Source organism: Sturnira hondurensis, unplaced genomic scaffold (genome assembly GCF_014824575.4).
Source record: "Sturnira hondurensis isolate 20B ecotype Veracruz unplaced genomic scaffold, ASM1482457v3 Scaffold0019835, whole genome shotgun sequence".
NCBI lineage: Eukaryota > Metazoa > Chordata > Mammalia > Chiroptera > Phyllostomidae > Sturnira > Sturnira hondurensis.
This window is the reverse complement of record NW_028092466.1, coordinates 4,588,150-4,611,517: the sequence shown is the minus strand read 5'-3', so window position 1 is coordinate 4,611,517 and position 23,368 is coordinate 4,588,150. Positions and strand designations below refer to the sequence as shown.

Below are 23,368 nucleotides of genomic sequence, written 5' to 3'. Positions count from 1 at the left end.
AAAAGTACTAATGCTTTAAAAAAAACTAGACAGATTGGTTATAAAGGTCATATAAAAATTAATGCATAAGAATAGCAAGGAAAATTCTGGCAAAGAAGAACAATGAGGGGGTAGAGAGCAGCTCTGTTAGCTGCATAAAAAGATTATCTTTCAGCAATGCAAAGAGTATGGTCCTGGCTGACATAAGACAGACTGACACAAGGCAGAGAAGGGGAAGCCCAGATATAGGTGCAGGTTCATTCAGGAATGGCCTTTATGATGGGTATGGACAGAGGGATGAACTATTCAATGAATAATAATAGGACAATGGGAGCCAGCCAGAAAAAAATTAAGTTGCGTCCATAACTGATACCTCTTAATATCAGGAAAAGTTTCAAGTGGGTCAAAGATTTAAACATCAGAAGTGAAACTGTGAGTCCTTGAAGAAAACTGGAAAATTCCTTTATAACATTGGCATGACAAAGGCTTTTTAAATAGGACTTACACTCCAAAAAACATTAAAAAATTTAAAAGATACATTTAATAATATGCTTGGAGAAAATTCTAAATTACAAGAAACCAATAAACATAAACTAGGGAAAATATATGCTCATATATGTATTTGAAAATCATTATCACAAACATGCAACTCTCCTAACACTTAAAGAGCTCTAAAAAAAAATCATGAGAAGCCCTGGCTGGCGTAGCTCAGTGGATTGAGTGTGGGCCTGCAAACCACATGATCGCGGTTCGATTCCCAGTCAGGGCACATTCCTGGGTTGCAGGCCAGTTCCCAGCAGGGGACTCATGAGAGGCAACCATACATTGATACCTCTCTCCTTCCCTTCCCCTCTAAAGATAAATAAATAAAATCTTAAAAAAAAATCATGAGGAAAAATACCAATATCCCAACAGAAAAGTTAGCAAAGGATGTATAAACTGACAATTCTTAGAAAATGATATGCAAATGGCTTATAAACATGAAAATATATTCAGCTTCACCCATAAGAGAAATACAAATTTAAGCTACTCTGAGATACAGTTTTTTATGGCTTTTTTCCCCCATCAGATTGGGAAAAATTTAAATGCATTCTGTATCCAGACTCTTAGCAAAGAGACATTCTAGAAATTACTGGTGGGCATATAAATTGATATAATCCCCATAGCAGACAATTGGCAACATCTATCCAATCTACAGGAAATATATCCTTTGACCTGGCAAGTTACCCTATGGGTGTGCTTGCATATATGTAAAGTGAAGTCTGTACAAGGTTGTTTATCACAGTAGTGCTAGTAATAGCAAAAAATTAACTGGTTAACCCAGTTACAGTAACTCCATTCCATGGAATATTGTGCAGCTATAAGAGGTCTGTCCAGAAAGAGTCCAGCCATTGTTAATATAATGAGAACAATTTGCATGACGTCGATGTAACCTGGCAGCCAAGGAGAGTGGACTGGAATGTGCATGCGTGAACAATGACAACTTCACTGTACTAGTCAGTGGGAGTGGTAGACCCTGTTGAATGAGCATGTGTACTGTGTGGCTGTCTCATTCAAAATGATTGAGCGAGTAGAGCAATGAATATGCATCAAATTCCACATTAACTTGAACATCCCTCCATGGAAACTATTCAGATGATTCAGAAGGCTTTCAGGAATGATGCAATGAGTGCAGCACAAATAAAAGTGCCACAGACACTTCAAAGATGGTTGAGGTCAGTTCACAATGATCTATGTTCTGGAAGGCCTGCAACAAGCAGAAAACCTGAGACTACTGAACATACACAAGCTTTGATCAACAAAGACTGGCAACCCAGGTGACCCAGAGGATGCCCCCCTGTGGCCCAGATTTGGCACCCTGGAACTTCTGACTTTTTTCAAAACTAAAATTTATTTGAAAGGAAATAGATTTCAGACCCTCGATGAGATTCAGGAAAATAAGACCGGGCAGCTGATTGTGATGGGGAGAACTGCCTAAGGTCCCAAGCTGCCTACTTTGAAGAGGACTGAGGCATCATTGTTCTATGTACAATGTTTCTTGTATTTTGTATCTTCTTCTCTAAATGTCTCTATTTTTCATATTACATGGCTGGATACCTCCTGGGCAGACCTCTTAGTCAGCTATGAAACAAGAAATGGAACCCCCCCCAGGTCTATTATTAAAATCAAATAGCAAGGTACAGAACAGAGCTACCTGTGAAAAGGGAGCTATGAGAAAGTAAGTTCATTTTGGCTCGTGTACCCAGAAGGATCTCCAGAGAATAATGCATAAGAATCTAATAGTGGTCACCAGTTTGGAAGGACTGGGATGGCAGGCAGGGAGACTTTGTTGTGTTCTTTTTTATGTATTGTATTTTTAACCACATAAATGTATTCTTTTTATAGGGCTAGTATAAAATAAAATTTTTGAGGGGAAAAACTGTAAAGCAGTATATGAAATGATTATTTTCTATTATATGCACTTTTAAAAACTATTGGCAATGGTCATCATTGCAGGGTTTTAATGTCTTCACTTACATACTTGTGTTTCTTTAACTTGTACAAGAAAGGTGCATTGTTTCTGTAGCCAGAAAGAACAAAGTATGATCATTTAAAATTCATTTTATAATGAATCTCTATTCATTATAAACAGACATGATATATTTCTGCTCCCTCCTCATTATTCTTTAACCGTTACAAACTGCCACCTGACAGAACCCTGGCTTTCACCTTTTAGTTGTTGCATTCAGTGTCCTTTCTGTAACTCAGCTGGACTTTTTTTTTTTTTTTTTAAGAATCAGATGCCTCCAAAACTTGTCTGCTACTCTCAGATTCAGGCCAGATTGAACAAAAAATATAAAAAGCCCTTTGCCTCATTTAACCTTTCAGGAACCATTTTGCCCCTCTCTACAGCTGCAGTGGTTCCACAAATAGAAGCTTCTAATTCCTTCTGTCACTTCCAAATTTTATGACTTTATGAGGGGCAGAGGAGGGACTAAAAATCTCAGAAGACATTTTCCGTCCCCCTTTAAGAAAGCAGAGGAACCAAGACCTCCCAGAGAGGGGCTCTACCTGCACTTAGGGTTACTTACAAGGGTGGCATTTAGTTACAGATGCGGCCTCTGGTAACGGCAGCAGGACTGCCACTTTAAGGGCTGGCCCTGCCCTTTATGTAAGAGGTTTGTTTTGCTTCAGAGCATTAAATATCGAATACAATTCTAGCAGTCAACAAATAAGAAACATAAACAAGCTCTGGTATGAGTCACTAGAAGGGAGGGGCAGCATGGAGGCTGGTTGTGTAACCTGGTATGAGGACCAGGATGGGTTTAAAATATTCTGCCCCTAGAACGTAAAATGGCATGGCCACTGTGGAAAAACAGTAAGGCAGTTCCTCAAAAAATTAAGAATAGAATTATTATATGATCCAGCAATTCCACTTCTAGGTATATACCCCTGAAACATTAATGTAGGGACTCAGATATTTGTACACGTGTGTTCATAGCAGCAGTATTCACAATAGCCAAAAGCTGGAACTAACTCATGTGTCCATGGACAAATGAATGGATTGACAAGATGGCCTAGACACACACAGGGGATATCATTCAGCCTCAAAAAGGTTGGAAATTTTGACACATGCTGCAATATGGATGAAACTTGAGGACATTAGGCAAAGTGAAGTAAGCGAGACTCAAAAGACAAATACTGTGTGATTCCCACTTACATGAGGTCCCTAGAGCAGTCACATTCACAGAGACAGAAAGTAGAATGGTTCATACGGGGGGTGGTGGAGGGAGAAATGGGGAAGTACTGTTTACTAGGTATGGAGTTTCAGCTTGGAATGATAAAAAAAGTTTTAGAAATGGGTAGTGGTGATGGTGGCAAGACAATGTATTTAATGCCATTGAATTGTGCACTTAAAAATGACTCAAATGGTGAGTTTTATATTATACATGTTTTACCACAATAAAAAAAAGTTGAAAAATTTCTGCTCCTCATTTGTATCTACATGACCTGTCACTTCACAAACCCTAGAAAAAATCAGGAGATTAAGGACCAAGCCAAATCGGTCTCAGGGCCTCGGTCTCATCCTCTGTGAAATGGAAGGGTTGGGAGGAGCATACAGAGTTCCAACTCGAGTCAGCAGCGGGGAGATTGGAGGGAAACAGCCCGTGCAGAAAGTAGTATGTCCAGGACTATATAAATGAACATTGACACCTAATAGTTTTTTGAGACTCTACTACAGGTTGACTATTAATTTTTTTTATTTAGAGGGTTTGTATACTTAGGGTTTGTGTTTTCTCCTGTCCACACATACATTTACTACTGTCACACTTCATTTTTGCCATCTGATGAATATTAATAGTATATCATTGTTTTATTTTGAACTTTCTTGTTTATTTAGTGAGGTTGGGTGTATATCCTTAGGCTTTTGTCATGACTTGCCTATTCGTAGCCTCTTTCCCAGTAGGGTTGTCTTTTTCATATCATATGTTTGGCTACTAACTCTTTATTAATGTTCTGCAAATATGTTCTTCTTGTCTTTGGCTTATGCTTTTTCTTCGTGATATCTTTTTTGGCCAGAAAATTTAATTTTTATGTCTTCGAATTTATCAAACTTTTCCATTATGGTTTGTACTTCACATGTCTTGTTTAAGAAATCCTTTCCTACCTTAAACTTATATCCCTTAAAACCCTTAAAACCCTTTTTAATATACTGATTTTAGAGAGAAAAGAAAGAAGCAGAAAGAGAGAGAAATTTGTTGTTCCACTTATTTATGCGTTCATTGGTTGATTCTTGTATGTGCTCTGGCTGAGGATCGAACCCTCAATCTTGGTGTATCAGGAAAATGCCCTAACCAACTGAGCTGCCCCACCAGGGCCAAATAATCTTTTTCATGTAAGTTTTTTTAATTAACTTTTTCATTTGGAAACAATTTTAAACTTACAAAAGTTTGCAAAAATAGAAATATTACAGAGAACATCCGCATACCCTTTACCCAGATTTACTTAGTGTTAACATTTTACCCCACTTGTTATCATTTTATTTTATATTTTACTTTTTTCAAAAGATGTTATTTACTTTTAGAGAGAGGAGAAGGGAGGAGGAGAGGGAGAGAAACATCAACATGTGGTTGTCTCCCATGCATCCCCTTCTGGGAACTGGCCTGCAACCCAGGCATGTGCCCTGATGGGAATCAAACGGCAGCACTTTGGTTTGCAGGCCTTTGCTCAATCCACTGAGTCGCACCAGCCAGGGTGTTTTTATATATGTTTTTAATGTGAAATTGATTTTGCATAGCGTGAGATGGAGATCTAATCCTAGCTCCTCCCTCCCCCTCCCATATGGCTAACCAATCAGCTCCATTTGTGGAATAACCCATTCTTTTCCCACTAGTAAAAAATGTCCATTTCTTCTTACATAATATCTCCTTTTTTTTCTTTTTCCTGTTTTTTTTTCAGTGCTTCCTATTCTGTCTCATTAGCCTATTTGTTTATCTTTGAACCAATACTATAGTGTCTTTATTATAGCTTTGTAATAAATTTTGATATATGGTAGGGCAAGCAGTCTATCATATTCTTCTTTAAAATTGTCTTAATTTTTTGGTCACCTAGGCAATTACATTCATTGTCACACAAACCTCCAAGAGATTAAGCAATTTTTCCAAGGTCACAAAGTCAGGAAAGAGGAATTTGTACCTAGATCTGCCCAAGACCAGAGCTCTTTCCATTATCTCCTGGGATTCTACCTTCCCAAGGCCAAACTAATGGTTTTCTAGGCACGGAGATGTGGATGTCAGAGAATCATGTGTGGGCAGGCAAGAGAAGATAGGCAGGCAGACTGGTTTGGGTTTAGTCTCTGGGGTACAGACTTTGCCAGCCAACGGAGGGGCTTGGACTTGGCTGGAAAAACTGAAAAAAGATTGGAGCCAACGAAACTGAGAGAACTCCCACCCCAGGACTGAGCACCCACAGGTGTCCAGGGGCACAGTGTTGTCACTTTTCAGACTGAGCAGGGTAGTGTGGCTTTGATGCTGGAGGTGTTAGGAGATATGGGGGTGATGAGAGAACCCGACTGGCAGCGGGGAAGCCAGGACAGACACTACCCCAGAGCCCCATCCTCCACCAGCTCCTCCCTGCCTGATTAAGGGACCCTAATCAGCTTAGATAGGTTAAGGACTCCCACCAGCTGTTCCCACATCCCGGCCCTGGGCCAGCAAAGGAGACTTGTGGGAGGGTGTGTGACCCCTCACCTCGGCCCTTGGCCGGAGTCCGAGCCCCATACTCTCAGGTGAGTGGCAAAGGCCCCTCCACATGGACTCGGGTTTCTTCTCTTCACCCAGCTCCTCTAAGGAGCGGGTGGACCTGTCCCGTCTGGCCCCTTGACGGCTCTGAGGCTCTGAGGAGAGGAGAGAGATGGACAAGCGGGGAACAGGAAGCCAAAGGGGAGGGGAATGCGGCGGGTTTCTAAACCGTGCCCTAGACCCCCGTCATGTTTTTCAAGCCTGAGGAGGGAAAATGGAGATACACCACAGGTCAATTGGGTTTTAAGAAGCTGGGGGTTGTGGAGAGACCCCCAAGAGACTCGAGGGAGAGGGCATCTCATCGTTCTCCCAGCTCTGTTTATGCTCGCAGAAGCCGGCAATGACCACTTGCACTGTCCTCACGAGCGGCCTTGGGGACCTCCCGCTCTGCACCCCCGCGCGGTGGCCTCCGTCCCCTTCCAGGCTCCCCCGAGTGCTACCCCGGCCCCAGCCTCAGCTCCGGCTGCTGCTTCTGCTGCTCCTCCTGCTGCTGCCTTCAGCCCTCCCCGAGGTATTCAGAGTGGGGGTGCTGGGCCCCTGGGCCTGCGACCCCATCTTCGCCCGTGCCCGCCCGGACCTGGCTGTCCACCTGGCCGTCAACCGCCTGAGCCACGACTCAGCGCTGGAACGCGGCCCCCGCTTCGAGGTCGTGCTGCTGCCGGAGCCGTGCCGGACTCCGGGCTCGCTGGGGGCTGTGTCCTCCGCGCTGGCCCGCGTCTCGGGTCTCGTGGGTCCCGTGAACCCTGCAGCCTGCCGGCCGGCGGAGCTCCTGGCCCAAGAGGCGGGGGTCGCGCTGGTGCCCTGGGGCTGCCCCGGGACACGGGCAGAGGGCACGACGGCCCCCGCGGTGACTCCAGCAGCGGACGCCCTCTATGCCCTCCTTCGAGAGTTCCGCTGGGCACGCGTGGCCCTGGTGACCGCCCCCCAGGATCTGTGGGTGGAGGCGGGCCGCTCACTTGCCACTGCACTCAGGGCCCGGGGTCTGCCTGTTGCCCTGGTGACCGCCATGGAGTCTTCCGACCGATCTGGAGCCCGGGAAGCCCTAGGGAGGGTCCAGGACGGGCCCAGAGTCAGAGGTAGGCTCCCCGCAGGAGCGAGGAGGTTGGCAGTCCCGCTGGCCCCGGGGCCGGGCGGGGGGGGGGGCGGAATCAGTGAGCGGAGTCTCTGTGTCCACAGCAGTGATCATGGTGATGCACTCGGTGCTGCTGGGCGGTGAGGAACAACGCTGCCTGCTGGAGGCTGCAGAGGAGCTGGGCCTGGCCGATGGCTCCCTGGTCTTCCTTCCCTTCGACACGCTCCACTACGCCTTGTCTCCAGGCCCAGAGGCCTTGGCTGTGCTGGCAAACAACTCACAGCTTCGCAGAGCCCACGACGCTGTGCTCACTCTCACACGCCACTGTCCCCCTGGAGGCAGCGTGCTGAACAGCCTGCGCAAGGCCCAAGAGCACCAGGAGCTGCCCCCTGACCTTAATCTGCAGCAGGTATCGGGGACCAGGGAAGACGGAAGAAGGAAGGAGAGTGGGGAATAAAGCAGAAGACAGCCAAAGAAGGGAAAGAGGCTGGAGGCAATGGGGAGAGAAGTGGATAGAGTCGTGAAATGAAAAGAGGCTGCAGTCCATGGGAGGGAGGAGGTCGGCCATAGGGAGAGAATAACTAGCAAGCAGCTCTACCTGTTTCCTGGGTAATGTAAGCTCTCTGGTCTTGCTCGCTTGGGGCATCTTAGTGTACTGAGATTGCTTCAGAGGGGCTGCAATGAGACGTCTCAAGACCAGCTCCAAGAGTATACCCTAAACCCTATACTTCTTTGGTAGTCTACTTCGAAGTGAATCCACTTCCAGCACCACTACAACACACGGTCTATAATAAACACTCAGTGTTCTTAGAGCAGGAAGGAGGGAGGATGCGGATCCTACTTCCATGCCCACGTCAGAGGTGTTCCCTCTGGGGGTTCATACGATGGTTTGAACGTTCTGGAAGCCTCGACATCTCGTGAGAAGCAGAAAAGTCCCTGGGTAGAGCCAGGAGCTTCAGTAATCATTTAGGTCCACAGTTTATTCCCTGGAACTAACTAATTCCCAGGCTTCCCTGAGAACCCGGAATCCCAATTCAGACCATCTAGACCCACCCCATTCATAAAATGGGGGCTAGAAACCACCAAGAGAGAGGGGGATTTAGATGTCAGTGGGCAGTAAACTAACTACTAAAAGGGCCCCACACGAAGGGTTGCACGGGACAGGGCTATAAGTCCTGGGGAGGGGTAAACTATTCCCCACCCATTCTGCTCCCCACTCTGAGTCTCCTCCACTCGTATTTGGAGTAGCCAGGGGGAGAGGTGACGGGAATAGTCAGGAAGAGGAGAGGAAGAGTTAGGATCAGAGACGGGATGGAGGAGGGGGAGAGAGTGGAGAAAGTGGTGAGAAGACCTCTTCAGCTCGCAGTGCGCACCTGTAGCACAGCCTTCCACCTAGCTGCCCGAGCGAGACCCTTTCAAGTCACCCTTGATCCCTCTGATGGTTTCACCCCAACATCCAGACATCAAGTCCTGTCACTTCCTACTTCTTAAAGGCCACCTGAATCCATCCACTCTCCCCACTCTCAATGTCACTGCCCTGGTTCAGGCCACGAAGTCTCCAAATCTCAAAACAAAATCTCCCAAACGTCCTCTGTCTCAGCGTTCACCTGCGCCAGGTCCTTCTCCACCCAATGATCAGACTGAACTTCAGACACGTGACTGTGTCTCACCTCTGTCCAAAGCCCCAAGTGCCTCCTTTGCAGGATAAATGCAGGTCCCTTCCCATAGCTTACCGGGTCTGGTGTCTTCCTCCCTCTTCCGTCTTCCTTGAACTTCAAGCAGACCAGTTACTTTGGGTTCCCCAAATGTGTGCCTCTCTCTCACCTCTGTGCCGCGGGGTACACTGTGCCTGCTCTCCTGCCTCCACGGTCCCCCAGATAATTCTGACTCATGTCCCGAGAGATGGTCACTTCTTCTGGAAGCCTTCTCCTTCTCTCCCAGCCTGGGTGGGGGCCCTCCTCCCAGTCACCACAGCTCCCTCAGTTACCTGTACCCCCACTCATGGCCCTGCCTTAACATCCCTTCCTGTCCCGCCCAGTAGATGAACGATTCCTTGAGACAGGGACTCTGGCTTGTATACCGATATATCCCTAGTGCTTTATACACTTCCTGGCAGTGTGAGAGATGGGGACATGGGAACAATAGAGAGGCTTGATGAGGCCTTGGGAAATGAAAAGAAGGAAAAATAGAAAAGAGAAGCTAACCAAAACCCGGGAAAGAAGGCTCTTAGGTGAATGGAAGGAAATGACATTAACAAATGTATCCAGGACAACCAAGATGAAAAGGAAAAGAGGGTCTGTGGGTAATGGAGGTAGAATTAACCAATGGTGAGAAGAGTCTAAGAATCCTGAAAAGAAGGAAGGCCAGCGGGGAGAAGAGATGGGATAGCCAATTGGAGAGAGACAATAAGGAGGGACATGAGGAAACGCTAAGTAGGAAGTGAGAACAGTCAAGGACTTGAAGGGTTTGAAGGGCCCAGTGAAAAAATGCGGGGGAGAGCAGTAAGTCCCTGTCTGTTTATGGGCCATGACCCTGAACTCTCCTTCCCCAGGTATCCCCACTCTTCGGCACCATCTATGATGCAGTCTTCTTGTTGGCTGGGGGTGTGGTGCGAGCTTGGGCAGCGGTAGGTGGCAGATGGGTGTCCGGAGCAGCCGTGGCCCGCCACATCCAGGATGCCCAGGTCCCAGGCTTCTGTGGAACCCTGGGAAGAGCCGAGGATTCCCCGTTTGTGCTGCTGGACACGGATGAGGCGGGGGACCAGCTGTTCACCACATACATGCTGGACCCCACCCGGGGCTCCTTACACTCTGCTGGGACCCCAGTGCATTTCCCTAGAGGGGGCCAAGGGCCTGGGCCCGACCCCTCTTGCTGGTTCGACCCAGACATCATCTGCAATGGAGGTGAGGGCAAACACCCAGCCTCTACTAGAGTAGGCGCCAGGCACCTCCCACAAAGTGGTGAAGGAGAGTGAACTCTTCCTGTAACTCCTTGAGTCCCTTTCAGGTCCTCCTCAGACCCCAGACTTGTGTGGGACCCCTCCCTTGCTGAGCCCCTAAAGCCCTCTTGAAAACTTTCTAGAATTCCCAGATGCTCTCCCTTAGTAGCACTCATGACCTTTTTCTAGTTCCCCTTCTTGACTCCCAATCCCCTTTCCTGGAGCCTCCAGAATGTGACATGATTGCACGCTTCCCCAGAAAGGGCGCCTCCCCTCCGCCATGGTCCTCAGTGTCCCTCCTCTCACTGACCCTGCAGGAGTGGATCCGGGTCTCGTCTTTATTGGCTTCCTCCTGGTGGTTGGGATGGGGCTGACGGGGGCCTTCCTGGCCCATTATGTGAGGTGAGCAGAGAAAGGAGAAAAGTAGAAGAGCTTGGCTCTCCACAAGCTGGAAATGCAACTGTACAGCAGGCTGGGTTCACTTGAGAGAGAAGGGAGGATTTTTTTTTTTTTTTTTTTTTTGGAAGCAGGGAAGGGAAGGGGCCCTAGAAGGCTGGCAGAGCCCCAAGGCCATGGCTAGTTTGGGAGTGGCTGCCCTCCCCTGAGCCAACATTACCCCTTGCTGGCCTCCTCTCGTGCACCTTGGTCCCTGTTGGGGAAATGATCTCCTTCTCCTACCAGGCACCGGCTACTGCATATTCAAATGATCTCAGGCCCCAACAAGATCATCTTGACTCTGGATGACATCACCTTCCTCCACTCACAAGGGGGCAGTACTCAAAAGGTGGGAGAAGCTGGGAGCCAGGAACCAGCTGTCCTCCCCTGTGTATCTTGTCCCCTGCTAGGGTCAGCCCTCACCCCCTCCCCAGCTGGAAAGGAGGTCTTGTTTCTGTGCTAGCAGAGTCCCGGGCCTGAGCTCTGGAGATAGTGCCCTTATGTGTGCTTTGAGGCTGACACCGCTTTGCTGATTGCTTTCCTGGAGCAGTGTGACTCTCCAGTAAGAAAATGAATGTTTGTCTTGTAAATTGTAAAGTGCTGTGTGCCTAGGAAGTAAGGTCATTATCACCTCCCCTCATTAAGATTTCTTCCTCTCCCCTCTTTAATCCCCAGAACTCTAAGAACTCATCATATCCAGAACTCTGAGTATATTTTGACCCCTCGCATTGACCCCTCCCCTCCAGGTGGCGCAGGGCAGCAGCCGGTCAAGTCTGGCTGCCCACAGCGTATCAGACATCTGCAGCGTCCCCAGCCAGCCCCTGGACAACTTCAGCATTGGCCTCTATGAGGTGAGCCTGCCCCCCAACTCAGCTGAGTGTCCTGTCCCACAGGCTCCAGGAAATGGTGATAGGACCCCAGAAGAAGATCTAGGGAGAGGTCATAAAATTCTCAAAGGGAACCATCTGGTAATCCTTCCTGCCCCAGGATTTTTCCATATCTCTTATTCAGGTGAGGGGTCCTCAAAGACTAATCACAGGGGCAGGTGGCCTGACCGGTGGGGAGCACGCTGAGACCAGCATGCAGCCTCGTGTGGCCACTGAGACCACCCGCCACCTCGTTGGGAGGCCCTGGCCCTGCCCAATTTGTGGTAAACCCACTTTCCTGGTTACTGAAGGGCACAGGCCTCCAGGGAAGGGTAGGGGCAGAGCGGCGTCTGGGATGTGGCTTTTCAGTCACAGAAAGGACATTTCCAGGAGATGGGTGGTTCAGGATGGGGCTTTTCCAGACAGGGCTACCCCTGACTCAAGCCAGACCCACATTTTGGCCCCACCCAATTCTCACCAGGCTCAGGAATTGCAAGCTTTAGAGGGAAAGAGAAAGTCACAAAAGGGCATGAGGACATTAGCTATGGGGTCAGCAATTCTGATGGGATGGAATGACTGGGGGTAATGAGAACAAATTGAGGCAGGGCTAAGAGAGAGCTCAGCTAATGGGGTGGGGGTGGGGATTTAGAGCTCCCGGAGTGTCACATGGCAGAGAGGGTACAGAGACTCCTAGTGCGTCACATAGAGGCCATCATGGCCATTTCTCAGAGGAGAACTATTGTCATCTGGGGCAGATTATTCTTCACTGTATGGGATTACCCTGTGCCTTGAAGAATGTTTAGTGCCTTCTGTCTCTGGCCCTGTTTACTAAACGTAGCCCTCAATTTCTGTGACAATGAAAAATGTCTCCATATTTATTTCCAAATTATTTGGGGAGGTAGTATCAAATTCCCCAAATTCTCTTCTCTTCCAAATCCCTTATCAACAGGCAAGGGCAGCTACAATGTCTATGAAAAAATAAAATTGAGGGCCCCTTGTTCATTCAAGATGACAACAGCAGATCATTGACCATAGCCCCTCCTGAGCCAGGGCCCCATGTGACTGCACCTGTCACATGCTCATGAACCAGCTCCACCATCAGCTGAGGTCAATGAGGCCCAGGGCCTGGAGGGGAGCTGCCTATACTTCACAGTTAGTCTATAGTAAAGCTTGATCTACCCAGACTCCTGACTGCCACGACAGTGCTCACTCATGGCAACAAATGGTGATGAGGGCTATGACTTCAATGACATTTGTGTTGGCAATGTCTCATTTAATAGGGCTGTTGGTGAGCACATCTGGGTTGGTGAGGACAGACATTGAAGCCTTCTGCATCTCTTACTTGGCGGGGGTGGGATGGGGGAGGGCTGGCAACTAGCTGTGAAGTGGACTGGCAGACATCAAACCCCTGGCTCCTGACACTCTTCATCACAGATGTTCTGAGGCAGCAGGCCAATAGAAATGGGGGGTCTAGGACTCTTTGCATCATGGGGTTTTAAGAAACTGAGTTCACTACCCCCATTTCTGCTCCAGGGAGATTGGGTTTGGCTGAAGAAATTCCCAGGGGATCAGCACATAGCCATCCGCCCAGCAACGAAGACAGCCTTCTCCAAGGTGAGAGTTAGGCCCAGGATAGGGGGTGGGGAGGCCATCATTTCTCTCTCCTGCCTTTTCTTTGCAGCTGGGTACAGGGGTAGCCCCAATGTGGGAGAGATCAGGAAGACTCGGTGAAGTGTCCCCTCCTCTCCAAAGCAGATTTCCTATTATGCTCTTTCATAACACTAGTTCATTCCTTTGATGTGCTTGTCATAATTTGTAATTGTATGTTCACCTGTGTGCATGATTAGTTCTCATCTGCCTCCCTCACTAGACTGTAAGCTGAGTGAGGGCTTCCTCCTGCCCCCTTCATTGTATTTTCAGCACCCAGCAAAGTGTCTGGAACATTCGAGAGACCCAATGAATGTTTGTTGAATGAATAATAGAAAATTTTTAAATGGGTTTTCAGTTCTGTCAGGTTATTCACGTAGATCGGCCTAATTAATGCATACTGAGTTGGCAAGGAGGCTGTAAACTGGCTTATTCTGGTCCTTTCAAGTCTATTTTTTAAAAAGATTATGTTTATTTATTTTTAGAGAGAGGGGAAGCAAAGGAGAAAGGTCAGTTGCCTCTCATACATGCACCAGCTGGGGGCCTGGGGGTCAGAACCTACAACCCAAGCCCATGCAGGGACCAGAAATCAAACCAGTTACCTTTATCTTTCCAGTGCAAAGCCCAAACAACTGAGCCACACTGGCCAGGGCTAGTCCCTAAAACTTTAATTCCCCCCTTACCCCTAACACCATGCCAGCTTGGCCTGGCTCCCTTCTCTGTTGCCTTCCCAGAAGCTCTTGGTTATAGCTGCAGAATGACTCAAGAGGACTACTTCACGGTCAGCGGACTAAATCACCATTTAATAGCAGGCATTTGAGATGAAAAGAAGCCCTTTATTAGACCAAAGGAAAGCTAGAAAAAGCACCAGTCAACTGCTAGCCCAGTCGTGGAGGACCTCTGTCCTGTGGAGTGGGTGTGGCCTCGTGGATGGCTCCCTGGGACCACAGCTTGCCTGCTCAGTCCCTACTTACTTGGGGAGTGTGGGAGTCCCAGACACAGGCGACATAATGATGTGGCCAAGCAAAGCAGCCTTGGGTCCTCTCCCCAGTGCAAGCGATTTCTGGTGTTTTTTTTTGGAAAGCAGTGCAGCTTCTCCCCGGAAAGGCAGTCACATCCGAGGAGGGTGGTGGTTCCAGGGGCTCCTCCTTCGTGAGGTGTTTAATTAAGACACGGACGGTTCAAAGTCTGATGCTTGTTAAATCAGAACCTGCCTAGATCCTGATGACCCAGGCAAGGGTATCGTTTCATCCTTGACATTAAACTAAACCTTACTTGATTTCTGAAGAGCAGCCTTTGAAGATGCTGTCTTTTCCAGAGAGGGAAATTGTCTGTATAAGGAAGGCCCTCCGACGCGCCCTACAGACCTTCCATTCACCGTTCTCAGCCCACCCTCCAAGTTTAAATACTCAAAACCAGAACTGAATAACAGTCTCCCCCCACCTCCACCTTGCGCCCAGGGCAGAACACGCGTTAACTTTCCCCTCTCAGCTCCGGGAGCTCCGGCACGAGAACGTGGCCCTCTACCTGGGGCTCTTCCTGGCGGAAGGCGCGGACGGCGCCGCGGGCCCCGGGGAGGGCACGCTGGCTGTGGTCTCAGAGCACTGCGCCCGGGGCTCCCTCCACGACCTTCTCGCCCAGAGAGACATAAAGCTGGACTGGATGTTCAAGTCCTCCCTCCTGCTGGACCTCATCAAGGTGTGCGCGTGGAGGAGGAGGAGGGGTGCAGGGGGGAGGCCGCGGTGGGGGGAGCCGCTCGCCGAATGAATAATAGAAATTCATTGTCCCCACCTCATCCCCACTCCGCCCGCCCAGGGGATGAGGTATCTGCACCACCGAGGCGTGGCCCACGGGCGGCTTAAGTCCCGGAACTGTGTGGTGGATGGGAGATTCGTGCTTAAAGTCACCGACCACGGCCACGGGAGACTGCTGGAAGCCCAGAGGGTGTTACTCGAGCCTCCCAGCGCTGAGGGTGGGGCCCCGGCACTTCCCGCGCGGAGGAGCGCCCCTCGGGTCCCTGTTACTTTGAGCGCCCTTCCTTGCCCCCTCGTCCCCTCCCTCCCACGTCCACTGGAAGTGACTCCTGCTGCGGAGAAGGCCTTTCGACCTCCGAGATGAGGAGGGTGGACGGAGAAACCCGGGAGGCGGGGGCAGTAAAGGGGCGGCCTCTTTTCTCAGAAGCGGAGCTTCTGTCCCGGGGGCGGGGTCTGTTCTCGGAGGGGCTTTGCCTCAGGCGGGGCTTGTGTCCCAGGGGCGTCGCCTCACGGGCGGGACCCGCTTGTGGGGGCGGGGCTTTGCCTGGGACCGGCTTTCGGGGGCCCCCGCAGGGCCAGACTCCGGCTGGGGGTTGGTGAGTGGGCGTGAGCCTGGGCTTTCGGCCCGTGGTGTTGGGGTGTCTGTCCCCAGTGCCCCCGCGGCCCTCCGCCTGCCCACGCCCTCTTCCCGGACCCTAGACCAGCTGTGGACAGCCCCGGAGCTGCTTCGAGACCCAGCCCTGGAGCGCCGGGGGACGTTGGCCGGCGACGTCTTCAGCCTGGGCATCATCATGCAGGAGGTCGTGTGCCGCAGCGCCCCCTACGCCATGCTGGAGCTGACGCCGGAGGGTACCGCCGCCCCTCGCGTGGCGTTTGGGCTCTTAGGCGTCCCGCTATTAGGCATGGTCTGGCCAGACCCAGCGTCTCTCTTTTCCGGAAAGCCCGGGACAGAGACTTAATTATGTGGACCTTCCTTCAAGCGGGGGTCCGAAGGATCAGGACAGTGGAGAGTAAAGCAGCGAGACAGGAGGGGGCAGTTCTTAGGTACCCAGACCTCAGTGGTTTCCTCTGTCCTGATCCTGGGCTCCAAACTTCTTCCCCAACGGATGGAACAGGCTCTTCTCTGGTTCTTAGGGCCCCCGTGGAGGCAGCAGGGGGGGGGCGGGGTATGGGAAGAGAGCAGTTGGATATGGTTTGAATCATATTCCCTATCACCTATAGGACTCAGCAAACTACTTGATCATTCATGCTAACCCTCACTTATGTGTAATAAATAGTAGTCTTTGCCTGTTACCTCCACCTTCCCCTTGCCTCTCGGGGTTCAGGATCCCCTTGTTTCTCCCAGCAACCCCCTTCCACACTTACCCACTTACCAAAGCTCTGATTTAAGGGGCCCACTCCTAGTCCCCTTCATCTTGAGCTTCACACTGAGGCCAGAGTCAGAGGTAGCATGTGTTCTGGCACATCCCCTCTCATGGTCCCTTCATACCTCCAGAAGTGGTGCAGAGGGTGCAGAGCCCCCCTCCGCTGTGTCGGCCCTTGGTTTCCGTGGACCAGGCACCCATGGAGTGCATCCAGCTGATGAAACAGTGCTGGGCAGAGCAGCCGGACCTTCGGCCCTCCATGGACCGCACCTTCGAACTGGTTAGGGGCTGGGATTGGGCAAGGGTTGGGCTGGCCACTTCTCAGCAACCTGTAGAGGCTGCAGGAAGGCAGACTCAGAAGGCGTTTTCTTAAGGGGCAGCCTGAGGACTGCGGTTTTGGTAGGGGCAGAGTTACAACAGGGCTGTGGAAGCCTTTAAAGCCAGAAGTGGAGCTGTGGGTGGGAGGAATATTTAATTCAACTCCACATTTATTGAGAACCAAGTATGTGCTTGACCTAGTGCAGCAGAAAGACCCTTAGCCTGGGAATACAAAGGCTGGATTGGTTGCACTGCTATGTCAATTACCAGCTGAGAACAGCTGACCTCATGGGACCGCATTTCCTCTATGCCTCCCAATAATGTGTAACAACACAGTGATTAGCACCCTGGGGTGTGTGGGAAGGGGCATAATGAGTTGAAGATGAATGAATGGGTGCGGGGAGGGGAGAGTCAGGCACAATACAGCCCCTGGAGAGGGCCTTGGCAGCCAGGTCCTCAGCAACCTCAGCGGCTTCCTCCTCCTTCTAGTTCAAGAGCATTAACAAGGGCCGGAAGACCAACATCATCGACTCCATGCTGCGGATGCTGGAGCAGTACTCCAGTAACTTGGAGGACCTGATACGGGAGCGCACAGAGGAGCTGGAGCTGGAAAAGCAGAAGACAGACCGGCTACTCACACAGATGCTGCCTCCGTGGGTGCCAGTGGGGAAAGGAAAGGCGGGTTGGGGAGGGCAGCCAGAACCAAGCCAGACTGGGTTGGCCTCCAGGTAACCTCACCACCTGCCATCCCTAGGTCTGTGGCTGAAGCTTTGAAGATGGGGACCCCTGTGGAGCCTGAGTATTTTGAAGAGGTGACACTGTACTTTAGCGACATTGTGGGCTTCACCACCATCTCTGCCATGAGTGAACCCATCGAAGTGGTGGATCTGCTCAATGACTTATACACACTCTTCGATGCCATCATCGGCTCCCACGATGTCTACAAGGTGGAGTGTACACGGGACAAGCCCTCCCTAAGGTTCCCCCAAAGAAAGAACCCAGCCCTCCCCGCGCGGCCCGCGTGCCACTAGCCCAGTCCTCTTTCCCAGCCCTTCCGTCCCTCATATCTTCTGCCAGTCCCCAGCTCAGTCCGCCAACTTGAAGCATCTCTGCACTAAATCCAGTTTAAGCCTCCTGACAAGGGACAATCACTTTGGGGGAGCGGGGTGCTCGGTACTGAATTCGTACATCTTCCCTCAGGTGGAGACAATTGGGGACGCCTATATGGTGGCCTCCGGGCTGCCCCAGCGGAATGGGCAGCGGCACGCAGCGGAGATCAGCAACATGGCACTGGACATCCTCAGCGCTGTGGGCTCCTTCCGCATGCGCCACATGCCTGAGGTGTCCTTGCGCATCCGCATCGGCCTGCACTCGGGTAACTCTCCTACCTCCCAGGCTCTGGAGCTGGCTCCCTCTCTAGAGCCCGGCTCCGAATTTCCCGGACAGGAGGAGCACTCCTTGGGCGGGGTGCGGGGGTGCAGAGGGGCTTGTCTTTTAGCCACCTTTGCATGCCAGGAGCTCTGTTGTAATGGGAGTAGTTGCAGTTTGTGGAGAGTGTTTTCTTTGGAGGAGCCGGTGGAGATCATGGGGTGCTAAAGTCCCCTTAGGTCCTAGGTGCCACCCAGCCGCCAGCTTCGGCCCAGGCACCTCCTTGCCACCAACCCCGCGTCTCCGCAGGCCCGTGCGTGGCCGGCGTGGTGGGCCTCACCATGCCGAGGTACTGCCTGTTTGGGGACACCGTCAATACCGCCTCGCGCATGGAGTCCACCGGCCTGCGTGAGTGCGACGGCGTTGGGAGGGTCTCGGGGAGCTGGGGCGAAGTCGCGGGGCCCAGAGGGAACCGGCCGGGAGCGGGAGACGGGAGGTGAGTTCCGAGGTCACCCTGTCCCCTGTTGCCCCAGCTTACCGTATCCACGTCAACGCGAGCACCGTGCGGATCCTCCGCGCTCTAGACGAGGGCTTCCAGATTGAGACGCGAGGCCGCACCGAGCTGAAGGTGAGGCCGGGCCCGACTCCGGATCTTCCCGTTCCACTTAGACCTCTAGATCCACCCGCTCTCACCCCAGCCCGCCTAAATCCTCCCCTACCCCGTGTCTCCCCAGGGCAAGGGCGCCGAGGACACGTATTGGCTGGTGGGCAGACGCGGTTTCACCAAGCCCATCCCCAAACCGCCGGACCTGCAGCCGGGGTGAGGAGCGCGCATCCACAGGCCGGGCGATTCAAGGGATAGGCGCAGGCTGTGAGAGCCTTTCTCCCGGCCTGTGGCCCTGTGCTTGACTCCGCCTCAAGCCTCATGACCTGGGCCCTGACTTCCCAAACCCCCATTCCCGATCCCTGAGGTCGCCGCACTCTCCCCGCAGGGCCAGCAACCACGGTATCAACCTGCAGGAGATACCTCCGGAGCGGCGCAGGAAGCTGGAGAAGGCGAGGCCGGGCCAGTTCCTGGGAAAGTGAGGCCTGGCTGGGACAGGTGCTGCCTCTTGGCTCCCACACCCAGCTGCCAGACTCCCCCAGACTCCAGGAGCTGCACCTCCAGGAGATGCTTCCTGGGGGACAGGCGCCTTTTCCCAGCCTAAGGACTAGCCCCGCTTGCACGACTTCCCACCCAGGCCCGTTGTCTTGTTTCTCTCTGACCTAGGGAGCCCAGGCTGGTTCCTAAGCCCATAGATTTCCCCTGGGAGGGAAACACCAGTCACACAGATTCTGATTGGGTAGGTTTGCAGTGGTCCAGGAATTCAGACTTGGGAACCCCTTTAACCATGACCTTCTGTGACTTCTCCTCTGACCCCCGACTACATTAGCCAGTCCCCCACCCCCATCCCCACAGGCTGTGCACTGCACTAGAGACAGAACTCTAGGGGGCAGCACAGGATAAGACGACTGCCACCCCTGGAGTTCTGTTGGAGCAGAAGCCCTTCTGACCTCCACCCTCCTTCAAGGAACGATGATTCACGACCCTCCCCTTCCTAGGTGAGCCCTCATGAATCCTTTCCACGATTTCTTCTGAGACACTCCTCTTCCCCTCAGGATTATTCCAGAAGGTCCTCTTTCTGCAAGTTGCTGCTATGGGTGACCAAAATTTGGCTGCTACCTGTGGCTTCTGTGCAGCTCTTCATCAAAGGATTCTGGGCCTTCAAAAGAGCTGGTTGCAAACCCGCTGTGTGACCTTGGGAAAGACCCATGCAACCTCTGGGCTTGGGTTCCCCTCCGTGGTGAAATGAGGAGAGGTCTAGGTGGTTTCCACACCCCATGGCAGCTGAGTTTCACAGGAGTTGGCTTGGGATAGGGGGTACTGGGAATGTGACCCTGAGACCCTAAGGATGTTGGGGTAGGGGTTTCTTCACTTTCCAGGGCTTCTTAAGGAACCAGGAAGGAGGATTTGGGATTGGCTGCCCCAACACTAGAAAAGATAGAGACCTCCTGTTCCACCAGAGTAGGGGTGTCACATGGCCTGGGGATGTGAGGGCTTCTGCTTAGCCTCAAGCATCAGTCCCTTCTCCATCCCCCACCAGTCAGAAAGTGGCTTCTTCACCCGTGGGCATAATCATGTAACTTGCCCAAGTGCAGAGAAAAGCTTGCTTCAAGGCTTTGAGGAAAGAAAACAAACCACACCAAACCTTTACTAACCAGAACACCCAAGGGATTACTACCTGGTAATCTTCTCTGTTTAACTGGGTGGTGCTGAGCAAGCAGTTGGAACAGGAAATCCTCTCTGCTTCGGTCCTTGCAACAAGTGTTGACCCTGTCCTGATAAGTCTCTAGCTGAGGTTTCTTTTCTGCAATTGTGATGTTCCAGAGCCTTGGCATGTTTGACTGGGTGTCCTTCCCCATTGCTGCTGACCATGACAGAAGTTAGCAACAGCTGCAGGCACCCAGACTGCCACTATAAGTGGTGAGCCTCCCGTCCCTGGAGATGTGCAAGTAGAACTGGAGACACCTTGACCAAGGATACAACAGTCAAGGGAAATTCCTGGGCAGGCGGATGGACTAAATCCTCACTATGCAAAGCATGGTTGGTGGACCAGCAGCAGCAAGATCACCTTGGAGCTTGTTAGAAATGCAGAATCTCAGGCCCAGACCTAGTGACTCAGAATCTGCACTTCAACAAGTTCCTGAGTATTTATACATGTACGTTAAAGTTTTTGGATCATGGAACTAATGGAGCCTAGGATCCCTGTGTTTCCGGATCTCTAAGATTTCATAAAAACCAAACTAGAAACTAGCCCTGAGACTTGTTCTGTGTGGCCTATGGGTGATTTTTATTTTGTTTAAGTTAACATTTTAAAATCAAGAGATACCACTTTAAAAATATATATACCAAACTTCTCTCATCTCTGAAAATAAAAGCTCTGCTCAGGGGCAACTACTGACTTTCTTCTGGAGCTGAAGAGCAACTGTCCCTCTCTGGGGCTTCACTCTTCCGTTCTCGTGTTCCCCAGCACTCCCTGTGGACTCCAGGACACCAAGATTGTCTGAACATCCCCATGCACCTGCCCTGCGCCTGCAGGCATTTGAGCTCAGGACTCCGGGAGCAGCTGGTGTTAGGACTGCAAAGGCTCCTGGGAGTTCCTTTGTCTGGTTCATGAAATCCTTGAAATATACAAGCTTAGTAGTCTTCTCCTCCTTTTTAAAGGTAGAAAGATCTAAATATCCAGCACTTGTAGGTTCTGGTTACTTAAGGTGGTGCTGTTATAGTGAGTAACTTAGTTCATTTTTTTAAAGTATTTTAAACAGAATATGGTGATGATGAATTAAAGACGTTATAAAAATCCTAATATGCACATAAAACATTTAAAAAATTATGTATATTTTTAAACATCTCTCTTCAGATTTTCTCTGCACTTAGGTCTGAAATTGAGGACAGACTCTGCCTTGCTGGTGCTGAACTGGTCGGTGTGGATGTAGCTCTCACTCCCCTGCCTCTTCCCTCCCCACCTACCTCATCCTCCCCTCCCTCCTGCCTGTGAGGGGACTGGGCTAGTTAATGACTGACCTGTGATTCAGGGGAGCCTCAGGGAAGAGTTGACCTGGGGTTGGACACAGGGGTATCTGTGTAGATTGGCTGGGGCAGGGCATTCCCCAGAGGAGGGGAGGGTGAGCTGGGGTCCAAACCTAGTTTGGGGATAGAAATGGGGCAGGAGGGCTGAGCGGGTCCCTTCCCACCCTCAACCCAGCCTCGTTGCCAGGCCTCCCGTCTCCAGTGAGCAAATGTGACTGGGGAGGAGCCTGGTAGAGGAGAGTCCTGTCCTCCCCAGACAGGACAACTTGGGGACCACCCACCCCAGAGCTCACAGAGCTAATGAAATAAGAAAAGGGGAAAATTAAGCCTCAGTTTCCTCTCTGCCCCTCAAGTTCCTCCTTTCTCTGTCCCTGACCCTCCCTCTCTCAGTCTCCATGTCCATCTACCTCTAGTCTCCTTCCTCTGTCCCCAGTGTCCTCTCTCTGCCTGGCAGCTTCTCCCTGCCTTTCTCTGCAGTTGCCCCATTTCTGTGGAACCATTGTTCCTGGGGCTCAGCTCCAGTCAGTACCCTAGAGCTCTGCTGCCCTCTGATTCCAGACCGCTCCACCCTCCCCCTCCTGTTACTCCTGGAGCCTGGGCAACTCTCAGCCCAGAGAACACCTGGCTGGGGCATTACATGCCCCACCTTCAGATGTGTTTACACTACCTCCGCCAGCTGGCCTGTGCCAGGAGCCCACACTTGGGACTGTCCTCACCTTCTCGATGTCTCTGTAACCAGGACCAGTGATGGTCAAAGCAGGGACCTCCCACAGCTGCTGCTTCAATCCCATAGCGAGGACTCCACATCCTGTTCTGGGGCTCACCTGGCACCTTTTCTCTGTGCTGTTCCTTGGGGTCTGGGCCCTGTTCCCCATCCCCACCTGCAGGGGACCCCAGGCATCCCACTTTGGGGGATCCTGAGGCTGCACTGTGGGACTTTGTTCCCCGGGATCTTCTGTGCACTGTGGGCACCAGACCGAGGGCCGTGGTGTTGGCCCTGGGTGGTGGGGTGAGGACTGAAATAAAGGTGTGTTTTCTTCCATTTTATGTTGTGTGGTCCTTTTGGCATGGGTTGTCTGAATCCCCCATTCCTGGAATGTTCAAACCTGGTTTTGTTACAGAGAGCTTTAGATAAGGGGGAACCCTAGATATTATCTCAGCACGGAGGGGGTGAGCTGGGGCCAACAACCCCTCAGGAACTCCTCTGATCAGGGGTTCTGTTCCAAGGGGACCAAGTAGGGAAGCCTCAGCCATTTAGGCTTCATTTAGGTCTCTGGGGCTCTGGAAACAGGTGGTGTGGCCTCCTCCCTTGGTCATGGCCAGGAGAAGAAGGAAGAGAAGGGCAGAGCTTGTTTATGGCCATGACCCATGACGCATAACCCATAAGCCATAAAAGCCAGGGGTCAAGAGTGAAGGAGCAGAGCCCCCAAATGAAGAAGTTGAGGTACACTAGTCTCTGTACCCATATTCCCCCTCTGACCCCTCCAGAGCCTGCCACTGGGGCATTAGAGCGGGACAGACCATTTCAAAGACACTGGTATGTGACCAGCCCATTAGTTGTCCATTTTCCTTGAGCCCAACTGCCCCTGCCTCAGGCCCAGTGTTTCTGGCATGATGACCCATTGTGGATGGTGGCTGTCCTGCCTTCCCAGCATCTGACCTGCTCCATGGTGAGCAACCACCCCTGCCTCACCCTCAGTCCCTGTGGAACCGGA

At 51.4% G+C, this 23,368-nt stretch overlaps 1 protein-coding gene across 5 annotated transcripts; it reads left to right on the top strand.

Annotated features, from left to right (window-relative positions):
- The first annotated feature begins 6,072 nt into the window (after window positions 1-6,072).
- Window positions 6,073-22,695, top strand: GUCY2D (guanylate cyclase 2D, retinal). Of its 5 annotated transcripts, none has more exons than XM_037028143.1 (20): window positions 6,073-6,247; window positions 6,592-7,336; window positions 7,440-7,741; window positions 9,884-10,235; window positions 10,588-10,672; window positions 10,952-11,054; window positions 11,452-11,556; window positions 13,105-13,185; window positions 14,710-14,916; window positions 15,034-15,190; window positions 15,672-15,821; window positions 16,468-16,616; window positions 17,144-17,307; window positions 17,409-17,601; window positions 17,855-18,029; window positions 18,332-18,430; window positions 18,556-18,650; window positions 18,757-18,842; window positions 19,015-19,124; window positions 19,682-22,695. In XM_037028143.1, the coding sequence occupies exons 2-19, from the start codon at window positions 6,601-6,603 to the stop codon at window positions 19,106-19,108; spliced, it is 3,333 nt and encodes a 1,110-aa protein (XP_036884038.1). In that variant the 5' UTR covers window positions 6,073-6,247; window positions 6,592-6,600; the 3' UTR covers window positions 19,109-19,124; window positions 19,682-22,695. The 5 variants fall into 5 exon arrangements, with proteins under 5 accessions (XP_036884038.1, XP_036884036.1, XP_036884035.1 ...); XM_037028141.1 differs by having other exon boundaries at window positions 6,074-6,247; window positions 7,437-7,741; window positions 19,482-22,695; XM_037028140.1 differs by having other exon boundaries at window positions 6,075-6,247; window positions 6,574-7,336; window positions 7,437-7,741.
- Window positions 22,696-23,368: the final 673 nt, after the last annotated feature.

Excerpts from the sequence above, each read along its gene's own strand:
- GUCY2D (XM_037028141.1), top strand. The coding sequence starts at position 6,601 with ATGACCACTTGCACTGTCCTCACGAGCGGCCTTGGGGACCTCCCGCTC. Across the intron at positions 7,337-7,436 it reads GGACGGGCCCAGAGTCAGAG|CAGTGATCATGGTGATGCAC; the intron begins GTAGGCTCCCCG and ends CTGTGTCCACAG. Across the intron at positions 11,055-11,451 it reads AAGGGGGCAGTACTCAAAAG|GTGGCGCAGGGCAGCAGCCG; the intron begins GTGGGAGAAGCT and ends CCTCCCCTCCAG.